This window comes from Heterodontus francisci, chromosome 6 (genome assembly GCF_036365525.1).
Source record: "Heterodontus francisci isolate sHetFra1 chromosome 6, sHetFra1.hap1, whole genome shotgun sequence".
NCBI lineage: Eukaryota > Metazoa > Chordata > Chondrichthyes > Heterodontiformes > Heterodontidae > Heterodontus > Heterodontus francisci.
Window position 1 is genome coordinate 68,021,612 of NC_090376.1, and position 12,291 is coordinate 68,033,902.

The following is a 12,291-nucleotide window of genomic DNA, read 5'->3' on the forward strand; positions in this document are numbered from 1 at the left end:
ATCCAAACCACATGGGAAAGAACATAAATTTTCAAAGGCTGTGCTCCTCGGGCACAGTTTCATTTGTTCTCATAGATGAGAATTGGATGTGGACGTCTATAACTAAAATTTATCGCCAGAAAATTATGGGCACTGCCTTCCATGCCCAAATCTCAGATTCGATTTTCTGTCGGATGAGAATCGGTGCCTGGAGAAGGACCTCAAAGATGTACACTGGGATTACAATTCTAATTTATTAAAATCTATGCTTAGCAGTAGATGATACAAGATGGAATAATGAGATTCTGTTGGGTTTGTCTCAGTCTATGTGTCTAGAACATTGATTCCCAATCTATTGCTATAAGTCTTTTCTTGACCATGGCTCTCAGTGTGTCCTAATCGACTGGTCAGAATTGATTTAACTGTATCCCGGGTTCTTCTTTCTTTGGCTTCCTTGTCTCGAGAGACAATGGGTCAGCGCCTGGAGGTGGTCAGTGCTTTGTGATGCAGCGCCTGGAGTGGCACCCTGGATTATCAGACAGATAAACTATACGGTAATCAAGCTTTTTTCTCAAGCACAAAAAGGTCTGCTTGTCATAGCTGTGACAGCTTATACCTGTTTGGAGAAGGTGTAGTTCAAAGGCCTTAGTTTTCTCTCCTTTCCAATACCCTTCATAATTGCTACTCAAAGATTGAAGAAGCATATGTTGTGTTGCCCATCAAACAGCCTTCAGGATTAGCTGAAGCAGGAACAATTAAAAATCTATACTGTACTTATCACATGAGAATACAGCTTCACAACTGAAATTCCACTGTATCCAATGAATATTGGAGGGGTTGTGGAGAACTGGAAGGCTTTTCCTCTATTTTGAATCTGTCTTTAGATTTTTAAAAGATATGACTGATTTCCTCCCTTTCTGTTTCCTCCTCAAAGTGTTGACTCGCACTGGGATTGGATTCCATGGGCATTGACAGACCTTCAAATTCATGGTTTCTGTTCATCCACTGTGTGAGTACAGATGATTGAATCAGAGCTATTGAACTGGTGAGTGCATTAATACTTCTTCGGGTGAACAGAAAATGTACTTAACAAATCAATTCAAGATTATTGGTATATACTTTCACCTACCTACAACTCTCACTGTAAATGTTCTTTTCACAATCCATGTGTTGTTATTTTCAATGAACTTAAAAGTACACGTGTAATTGCCAGAATCTGATTCATATATTCTATTTAAATGGATTTGACCATTTTTTATCTTGAGAGAAATTCGTTCAATATATTCTTCAACTACTTTCTTATTCTGAAAGAAATGAAAGCCGATGGTAAATTCCAGTAGGCTACAGTATTAGATTTTAACGTGGTATTTTGCAGTTCTCATCAGCATTCCGTAAATTAGTAGAAGTTGGGTAGTGCAGTGAGTTTATGTCCTTTTACTTGCATGATCTGTGTTCAAACTGACACAGGATGAAAGAAGAAAAGACTTGCATTTATAAAGCACCTTTCATGACCTCAGGACATCCCAAAGTGCTTTAAATACTGTTGCATTGCAGTCACTGTGGTAATGTAGAAGAATGGGTCATCAGGAAAATTATTCTGGGGATTCTGACTACAACATTGCCTTTGATTTTTGTACAAAGATGTTCTTTGAAAAGTGGGAAAGGTCATGAACAGGGGATGTTATTTTGACACTGATGTTTAAGTATGTTGACCAGGATATTATAGCAGAATTGCTCATTGCATGCATGCTATGACCTGTATAAACAGTTAACAGAAATACTGCTCACAATAGTTGGATGTTCCTCAATCAACACTTACTTTAGATATTTTTTTGCAGTGATTGGATTGGTTACTGAAACCATGGCTCCAATAATAATGGGAAGGTAGGGAGTTTGTGAGGGAAGTGTGGATGTGAGTGAAAAACCTGGCCAGACTGGGGACGTGGAATTAAATAAAATCTTGCAGTCTCCTGCCCAACAGCCGACCAGATTGACAGCCTGGCTGGCGTGAAGGAGCACAAGCAAGCAGTAAGGGCAGTTCCAGTCAGTTAGTGGGGTTTGGGGATTGCAGCAGTAATTGGGATGCAGGGGTAAAGGGCAGAGAACAGAGATATAAGAATGATTTTTTAGGCCCCGATTGCAGTGAGCATGGAGGCAGGCAGGTGCATAGTTCTGCACCGACGTCTGGTATTCTGGTTGTCCAGCACCATCCCACTTCCAGGTCATTTTCCCACAGGTGGAATGGGGGTGTGGCAGGGTTACCCACCAACAAACAGCAGCTAGCTAATTAAAGCTGTTTAAAGGACTATGTAGGCCTGCTGTCAGAGGTTGACTGGACTTTTCCAGTCAGCCACCAGGCCCCCAGAAGCATCTGGAAATAGCCCAGCTACCTGGAGGCAGCATCCCGGCAGCAAACTGGTGGGCCAGTACTTCAGGCATGCTTTGAGGACCACTTGCATGCCTGGCTTCAGCTGCAGCCACAGGGTGCCCTGTTGGCCCAGCTACTAAGGACATTTTTTATGTTAAAGTTAAAAAAGTTGGAGAGAGGGCACCTCCATCTTGGGGCGCCCTCTCCGTTACTTACCTGAAAATTCAACCTACTGCTTCTTCTCCTATTGGCCCTCCAACTTCAAGAGCCCACTTGTCATCCTTAGTTGGACAGCGAACCCACCGTCTGGTCATTAATTGACCAATTAGGGGAAAATCACTGTTGGGTGACTGTTCCCCACACTGTCTGGGCTTCGGACTCCTATTTGGCCCTGACATCGAGGTCCTGAAGCCTGCAGTGAAAATCCAGCCCAAGATCAGGGCCAGGGTGGGTCTGTCAGCAATTAGGGTTGGGGGAGGTCTGGGGCCCATGTGTCTTGCTACTCAGACAGGTGAGTGGCCTGAAATATTGCACAAGGCTATGCACCACACAGCTTCTGGCTCTCTGTCTCATCCAGTGTTAACTCGGAAATAATAATTTTGATTTCTGCATTCATTTTGCGACCTTTTGTCTAATATTGACCTTACAGTAATATTGTTCTCAATTCCTACCTCATATCATTAGCCATGTGGTATTTAGTACAGTTTAGTTAAGACTGAAATTGTTTTAAATGGCTACCAGTTTTAAGGCCTGCTTATAAATCAAAGTGGTAGGGCCTCAGCCGGCCAACTGACAGGACAATTTTTATTTGCAACTGCTTGTTACTGTAATTTCCAGCATAAACAGAGTAGGCGGCAGGGGAAGCTATAATGATTTGTGCCACCACATCGTTCATTCTGCTTTTGGCCAGTTGAATACTGTTTTGAAACAAGGGGCAGAATTTTCTCCCTCATATGGGGGTAAATGTGGAGGCAGAAGGGTGCAAATATTCACGCCACTGGCCAGCATGCCAGTTTGCCGGCACCAGCCAGCGTCATTTACCTGGAGGCTGAAGCAGAGTCAGAATGGCTACCATCACAAGTAGCAGGTAGTCAAGGTGGGTAAATGGCCTAATTATGGCCAATTGTCAGAAGCCAACTGGAATTTTCCAGTCAGCTCACGGGCCCCCCCCAAGTCATCAGGAACTTGGCCAGCTGCCTGGAGGCAGCCTCCCAGAGGCAGACTGGGGGGCCAGTGCTCCAGGCAGGCTTTGAGGCCCTCCCTGCCTCAAGTTTAAAAGTTTCTCAGGGCGCCTCAAGATGGAGGCACTCTTTCTCTCCCTTACCTGCAATGCCAGGTTGCAGCTCCTTCCAACTGGAGGGCCTCCTGTTGGCCCTCCAGCTTCAGAGCCCAGCCACCATCTTTAATTGGATGGTGAGCCTGCCCTCTGGCCACTAATTGGCCAATTTGAGGAAAATCACTGCCAGGTGACTGCTTCCTACACAGTGCAGGGTTGTGCAGAATATTATTTAAATGGAAAGAGACTGCAGAATGCTGCGGTACAGAGAAGCTTGGGTGTCCTTGTATATGAATTGTAAAAAGTTAGCATGCAGGTACATCAAGTAATTAGGAAGGCAAATGGAATGTTGACCTTTATTGCAAGGGGATGGAGTATTAAAGCAGGGAAGTCTTGCTACAACTGTATAGGGCATTGGTGAGACCACACCTAGAGTACTGCGTACAGTTTTGGTCTCCTTATCTTCAAGGCACATGCATGCATTGGAAGTAGTTCAGAGAAGGTTCACCAGGCTGATTCCTGGGATGAGGGGTTTGTCTTATGAGGAAAGGTTGAGCAGGTTGGGCCTATACTCGTTGGAGTTCAGAAGATTGAGAGGGGATCTTATTGAAACATATAAGATTCTGAGTGGCATTTTTGATTGACAAGGGAGTTGAGGGTTATGGGAGCAGGCAGGAGAGTGGAGTTAAGGCCACAATCAGTTCCATAATCTTATTGAATGGTGGAGCAGTCTCGATGGTCCAAATGACTTACTCCTGCTCCTATTCCTTATGTTATTATGTGACCCCCATTTTACCTAGAAGCTGGGGTCCCAACCCAAAACCCAAAATCCTGCCCATGCTTTCTGTCTAATTTTTCTCCCTCCACTCAGGAAAACAAATCATACTAGAATGTAATTCCATAGGCATCGACAACTATCAGTACCTTGCCCAATTGTGTAGTGTGATCCTGGCAGTGAATGGTGCCAGGTTTCTCAACCATCAAAGCAGACCCTGATCGGCACAGTACCTTTCAGCCCAAGACATTGGATAGCAAAGGGCTTGAACCCTTTTCCCCTTCTCGAACACAAGAAACCTGAGATTACCTAATGCCATAGATCTCTTCTTGCCTAACTAATCAATCAGCATCACTAACATTCTGTTTTGAATTTCCTTAATTGTTGCCAGCAACTGGAGGCAAACAAAATAAATATATTTTTAATTTCTGTTTTATTTTTCATAATTTTTTATTTTTGCTTATTTGGGCTTGGATTTTAATTTCTCTGAGTCCCTGCCTCCAAAATCTATATTTCTCCTCAGATCTTCCCACCTGGACATCTATAATTGGAGTGTGTTATATTTTTCACATATTCTGGATGCAAACTACTTACCTTGTACCACTTTACAGGAAAGCTTGCTGAAGCATTGAAGTGTTGAATTCCTGGACATGATATTATATCGGCAGTATTTCGAATTAGGAGAACTTCACAATTTCCAGCATCTTGACAGCCTCTTTGGTTTAGCATCTGTACAACTAATATATAAACCTTAAAACAAAGGCCAGCATTTCTGTTGAATAAACACAAATAAATTTAAGCATACTGTAAAGAAGACAAGGGATTATGCTCTTTATTGGAATTCCATAAGTTTCTTATCAAGTATGAACAATCTATTTTTTCACTGGTCTCTTGAGTGTCTGACACATGCACCCATCACTACATAGGAGTTTTCAAATCAAACCACTGAGAAATCACATATGTAGACTTTCCAACTGTTTGATTTGTAGAGCATGGCCCCTCTATAGGAACACACCATACTTCTCTAAACCCAGAGAAATTAGGTGCAGGTTAGCAAGAGCCAAGGCTTAGTGACCCTCCAGTGTATGTGGGGTTACTACTGGAGTTTAGCTAGAAGAGCAGTAAGCGGTAAGCTTCCTGCTGCTTCTCCAGCCAGGGCTAACCTACCAATATGACACTGGCTTGCACAATTATCTTGAGCAAAGTGTGAAGGATCCTAGCTTCCACTTACAGGTTTCATCAATGAATTGGATTCGCTGGCCTATTATTAATAGGGCTTGGAGTACTACTTACCCGTCTAACAGAGCTAGTGGATGACTGAGTTTGCCACAAAGGACCAATTTATTCCCAATCTCCAATTATCAGATATGTTATATTGAAATCAACATGGATCCAAAGATACCCCACTTACCCTCTACCCAAACAGGATAGTCAGCTACTTGGTAATTAGAGAGGTGACACTGTTTGTGCCTTCCCATGGTGGCCAGCAGCAATGGGGATGTCAGGCTGCATGGCATGGTGAGTGGCACAACTCAGTATGCAATGATGAGCAACATAATTCAACTATGTAACCACAGCACGGATATACAAGTTACCCCAGCAAATGGTGCTTCCACCATTTAGCGATGTGAGGCTTTAGCAGCAACTGCATTCTTCCCTGCAACTAAGTCAAAATAAGTGCTGAGCTATGGATTCATGAGCATGGGTTAGAAATGAATCTGCCTGTTTGCAGTGCCTGCCCTAAACAAAAGGCCTGAGATCGACAAAATTTGTTGGAGCAAGCTATGGGTGGGTGGGGGAATCAATCGATTGTGATAGCTAGAAAGGATTTTTTCTATAATTCACTATGTACTTTTCATTGCTGTCCCTGGTGTCCACTAAAGAGTTGTAACAGAACAAATTGCCCACCACATAGCTGACTTCACCTTCCAAAGTGCTTTGTAACAAGTTGCTGTAAGTTGAAATCTTCCCTGAAAACATTTCCCCTTTTAAGCACAAATCTACCTCATGCTTTGGTCTAAGATCTCATAAAAGATTTGAAAGAGGCTTTACTATTATGTAGGAGCTTCAAACCATGAAGTATTTGCATATATATGATGTATACCACTTTTTCCCCACCTGTACTGAATGCAGTCACTCAATCTGAGGTATGGTTAGACGGGCATTGTTAGCTCTTTGATTCCTTGTCCAAATTGCTATACTTCATGGGCTGAATTTTAAGCACCTCCCACCGGAAGAGGTGGCGGGCGAAAAAAATGGCATCCCACTAGTGCGGGCCGCCTGCCGCCATGCCATCACAATCAGCGGTGGCTAATTTAAATGCGTTGGTTCGCCCACCCCTAATCACGTGGGGGGAGTGTTGACTCTCTGATGCCAGCAATGGCGTCAGCTGCCTTTGCACAGATGCTAGCGCCATTTTTAAAGGGCAGTCAGTCCTGCCAGCTAATTTAAATTCTTAAAGTGAACCCACCCCCCCCCCCCTACTGTTTCTATCAAAATTCTATTACCCCTTTCCCACACCCCAATAACAATAAAATTAAGTATTTGCCCTTTCCCCCCACAAAACACTTACCTTTCAAATATGACCTTTCCCCCCACAAACTGAATGAAGTTCATAGCTCACACCTTCCCACCATCCCCTACACTAAAGATCATATATTCCCTCCTTCACCACCACTGCAGCGCCTGCTTTTCCCAGATGGTAAAGTGGTAAAGCAGGAGTGCCAGCCGCCACTCTGAAGATCACAGTCTGACCGTTAGATCGCAGGTAAGTGTATTTAAATTTATGCAGTGTGCTATTTTAAATATGCAAAGCCGTTTCCTGTTGCCCACGGTGGGGGAACCAACATGGAGGCTCGCCGCTATCAATATACTTTTGCAGAGTCAACAGCATTTCATGAAAGGTAAATTGTGTTTGAGAAATCTACGAGAGTTTTTTTGAGGATGTAACTAGTGGGGTAGATAAGGGGAACTAGTGAATGTGGTAATTTTGGATTTGAGAAGGTGTTTGATATGGTGCCACACACGAGGTTGCTCCACAAGATTCGGACTCATGGGATTGAGGTAATATATCAGTATGGATTGAGGATTGGTTAACATACAGAAAACAAAGAGTAGGGATAAATGGGTCATTTTCTGGATGGCTGCGTGTATTGAGTGCTGCAAGGATCAGTGTTTGGACCTCAGCTATTTATAATCCATATCAATGACTTAAATGAGGAGGCTGAGTGTAATGTATCTAAGTTTGCTGATGATACAAAGCTAAGGGGGAAAGTAAATCATGAGGAGGATGCAAAAAGGCTGCAATGGGATACTTACAGGTTAAGTATGTGTGCAGGAGAAGATGGTGCGAGGGGGGAGCTGGGAAGGGGGTGTGAGGGGGTGGGGGATTCCCAGCACAGCAACTCGATTGGATTTCATGGGTACTGAAAATGGGAGGTCGATACCTGTTTTTAATGGTCTGTAAACTTATAAATACCTGAAAGATGAAGGAGATGAAAGATGAAGTCCTGGAGGACCTTGTGAGCAAGAGCTGAAAGTAAGTGGTTCTGGAAGTGGTTCAAGAGTTCACCTACCTAGGCTCAACTATCACCAGTAACCTGTCTCTCGATGCAGAAATCAACAAGCGCATGGGAAAGGCTTTTACTGCTATGTCCATATTGGCCAAGAGAGTGTGGGAAAATTGCGCACTGACATGGAACACAAAAGTCCGAGTGTATCAAGCCTGTGTCCTCAGTACCTTGCTCTACGGCAGCGAGGCCTGGACAACGTACGTCAGCCAAGAGCGACGTCTCAATTCATTCCATCTTCGCTGCCTCCGGAGAATCCTTGGCATCAGGTGGCAGGACCATATCTCCAACGCAGAAGTCCTCAAAGCGGCCAACATCCCCAGCATATACACCCTACTGAGCCAGCGGCGCTTGAGATGGCTTGGCCATGTGAGCCACATGGAAGATGGCAGGATCCCCAAGGACACATTGTACAGCGAGCTCGTCACTGGTATCAGACCCACCGGCCGTCCATGTCTCCGCTTTAAAGACGTCTGCAAATGCGACATGGTCCTGTGATATTGATCACAAGTCGTGGGAGTCAGTTGCCAGCGATCGGCAGAGCTGGCGGGCAGCCATAAAGGCGGGGCTAAAGTGTGGCGAGTCAAAGAGACTTAGCAGTTGGCAGGAAAAAAGACAGAAGCGCAAGGGGAGAGCCAACTGTGTAACAGCCCCGACAACCAATTTTATCTGCAGCACCTGTGGAAGAGTCTGTCACTCTAGAATTGGCCTTTGTAGCCACTCCAGGCGCTGCTTCACAAACCACTGACCACCTCCAGGCGCATACCCATTGTCTCTCGAGACAAGGAGGCCAAAGAAGATGTGTGCAGGAAGGTTGCAGATGGTGTATAATGTGGGGAAATGTGAAATTATCCACTTTGATAGGAAAAATAGAAAAGCAGAATATTCTTTAGAAGGCGAGAGACTAGTAACTGTTGATATGCAAATATATTTGGGTGTCGCTGTGCATGAATTACAGAAAGTTAACATGCAGGTACAGCAAGCAAACAGGAAAGTAAATGGTACGTTTGGCTTTATTACAAGGGGTTTGGAGTGAGGAAGTTTAGAGGAGATTACATGGGGTTTAGGTGAGACCACACCTGGAGTACTGTGTACAGTTTTGGGCTGCAAAACTGGGCTCCGCAGGCCCCATAGTTTTGCCGCTACGGGTTCCACTTTGGTATCAAAATGGCATTTCCACCATGCGTGCACACTTCTGCGGGGCCCATGCCATATGTCATCTTGGTGAGGTGTTAGCACAGGCGTTGGGAATTTGCACCGATAGTATGCAGTGGAGGCAGATCATGACATCAGGCCCTGGATTGTGGCTGCAAGGATTCTGGTCAGGCCACTTGCTCCCAGTCATGGCTGCTAAAGTTTCAGACCCCCTTGGGCTCTAGAATGAAAGGGAGATGAAGCAGAGGTAGCAAAGAAGAGGACAAGCTGATCACAGTGGGAAGAGGAGGAGGTGGAGAGGACTTTTGGCAGGATTCCTTACCCACCAGTTGGCCAAAGGTGGTAGCTGCTTTCCATGTGCGTGAATCGAGCTCTGCATCAAGGGACAGATTGTCTATTACTGTGGATTCAAGGTAGCTGAATTTGCTAACCACTTCCAGTGGGGTGTTATTTAGTGTAATCAGGGATGGAGATGCAACACCTTGTCCCATGACCACAGTTTTCTTGAAGCTTATAGTCAAGGAGAACAAGTTACAGGCACAGGAGAGACAGTCCAAGAGTCGTTGCAGCTGAGTTTCCGTGTGAGTGACTAGAGCAACATCATCAGCGTAGAGGAGTTCTCTGATCAGGATGCAATGTGTTTTTGTCTTCGCTTTCAGTCTTGATAGATTGTAGAGCTTGCTGTCTGACCTAGTGTGCAAGTAGACTCCTTCCATATTTGCAGGGGAGGTGAAGGTCAGCCCCATATTCTGACTTTCCAAGCATTCTCCTGCACAGCACTCCTCAGAACAACACACCTTGAAGTGATTTCAAAGAAGTTGGTAATCACCTGTCAAGCAGTGAAAGCACTTTCTGAGAAGGAATGCTGTGAGTACCAGCCTCTCACCTGGCCATGGCTGGAGCTCTTCAGTTTCACTGGTCAAAGCCTTCCCAGCCTGTCAGTATCACTGCAGAAGCACTCCCCACTGTACACTCACCTCAGTGACCCTGGCGAGCTACTGACAGGCTCGGGAAACAGAATCACTAGCTGTTAAAGGCAGAATGGTTGGTTAAAACAGCAGTTAATGTCCTTTTTGTATATGACAATTATTTACCCAACAGCTACAAGGGAGTTCCCCACCCACCTGCAAACATGCCCGGGTGCAACCCGGAAGTGGGCGGGATGATGTTGGGATCCCAACCCAATGTCATTTTTAGAGAATTTAACTCCATACACACAGCCAAACTCGCCACCTCTTGCCTATTAAAATGCCTCCAAAAATGTTGAAAATTTCAAATCTGAACCCAAGGTGTCTTGAATCTGCCCTCTTCTGGTTTCAATAATCACAACAACAAGTTGTATTTATATACCACCTTTAACATAATAAAACATCCCAAGCGCTTTACAAGAACGTTATATATGAGGTGGGATGAGGGGCGTGACAGTCATTGAAACCTTTTTAGCAGGCTGTGTGCCTCCATTAAACAATGTTTCTATTTTAACTCACATCGGCCATGTTTCCCAGATCTCGGCGAATTCAGCATGTAAAAGGAGGCAGGAAGGGCTGCATCGATAAGGTTAGTGTCTTTACAGAACTGCTTGTGGACCAGGAGTGTATCTCCCAGATCTAACAAGCTACACTGTAAACCTCCCCAACTTGCGCAACCTGTCTGACCCCTCCCCACCGCCCATTTTGGTTCCCCTCACCCAAACTCCACAATCTCTCTGCTCCCCCCAGTCCTGCATTGGCTCCTGTTCCCCCATAACATGATATCTCTGCTCAACCAAAATCCTCAATGTTGCCGCTCTCTCAATCCCACGATGTCTCATGATCCCCCAAACCTGCTATATTTTTGCTCATCCAAACTCCATGATATCGCCACTCCCCTAACTGCACAATATCTTCTCTCCCTCCATCTCTTCTCCCCCTCCCCCACCACTGCCACAAAACCTACCTGCAGCCTTTTCTGCTGGGCAGACAGACACAGTCTGCCAATCAGGCTGGCTGTTGAGTGGGAAACCTTGCAAAAAAATTCACACACACCTTGATCTTTGAAGGTGGAAGGACATATTGAGAGAGTGATTAGTGAAGCATATGGGATCTTGGGCTGCATAAATAGAGGCATTGAGTACAAAAGCAGGGAAGTTATGCTGAACCTTTATAAAGCTCTGGTTAGGCCCCAACTAGATGATTACATCCAGTTCTGGTCACCACATTTTAGGAAAGATGTGAGGGTCCTTGAGAAGGTGCAGAGGAAATTTACCAGGATTCTTCCTGGGATGGGGGATTTTAGTTACAAGGTTAGGTTGGAAAAGATGAGGTTGTTCTCCCTCGAGCAAAGGAGATTGAAGGGAGATTTGATAAAGGTACACAAGATTATGACAGCTTAGATAAGTTAGACAAGGAAAACCTGTTCCCATTAGCTAATGGTAATGGACTAGGGGACACAGATTGAAGGTTTTGGGCAAAAGATGCAGGTTGAATATGAGGAAGAACTTTTTACACAGCAAATGGTAATGACCTGGAACTTGTTGCCCATGAGGGTGGTGGAAGGTGAAACAATCAATAATTTCAAAAGGAAATTGGATGGGCACTTGTAGGAAATAAAATTACAGGGCTACGGGGATCAAGCGGGGCGGTGGGACTGACTGGATTGCTCCATTGAGAGACAGCATGGACTCGATGGGCTGAATGGCCTCCTTCTATGCTGTATATTATTCTATGACTCTATGACCTTGGAGTTAAAACTGCAAACCATTTGGGGAAACTGGCACTTCCAGGTTTCAGGACCATAAGTCCTCCCCTGCCCACCACTCCAAGATCAGGCCTCAATAAATATTTGGGCATATGATTCTATAATTCTGCTTCTACCCTCATTCACATGGAAAGAGACTGGAAACTGGAATATTCTCCTCCATTGCCAATACTTTCACTCTAGCCATCTTAGGCTCTATTTTCTGTGTGAATTCCTCCAGTCTCTCCTTTCATCCCTGGAAAACTCCCCACAAATTCCACATTAGCTCTTTATTGGCACAATGATTGATTCTTTTCTCTCCATTCAGATGCCCATCCCTCTGGGAATGTTTGCGGATACTTAGTGATTCCTGCAGATTGCAATCAGGAACATACCTGTGAAATCATCACTGTTGGGAAAGTTCGCTGATTGTATTTAATTTCCCCAATGTATA

General features: G+C 44.7%; 1 protein-coding gene across 2 annotated transcripts in view; it reads right to left on the bottom strand.

Annotated features, from left to right (window-relative positions):
* Window positions 1–12,291, bottom strand: part of LOC137371363 (interleukin-18 receptor accessory protein-like) — a 74,312-nt gene that overhangs the window by 57,276 nt on the left and 4,745 nt on the right. For both annotated transcript variants that reach the window (XM_068033832.1, XM_068033831.1), the window contains exons 4-5: window positions 4,993–5,170; window positions 1,109–1,283 (exon numbers count right to left, since the gene is read on the bottom strand). In XM_068033832.1, coding sequence (XP_067889933.1) covers window positions 1,109–1,283; window positions 4,993–5,170 — 353 coding nt within the window. The remainder of the gene's footprint in view (window positions 1–1,108; window positions 1,284–4,992; window positions 5,171–12,291) is intronic.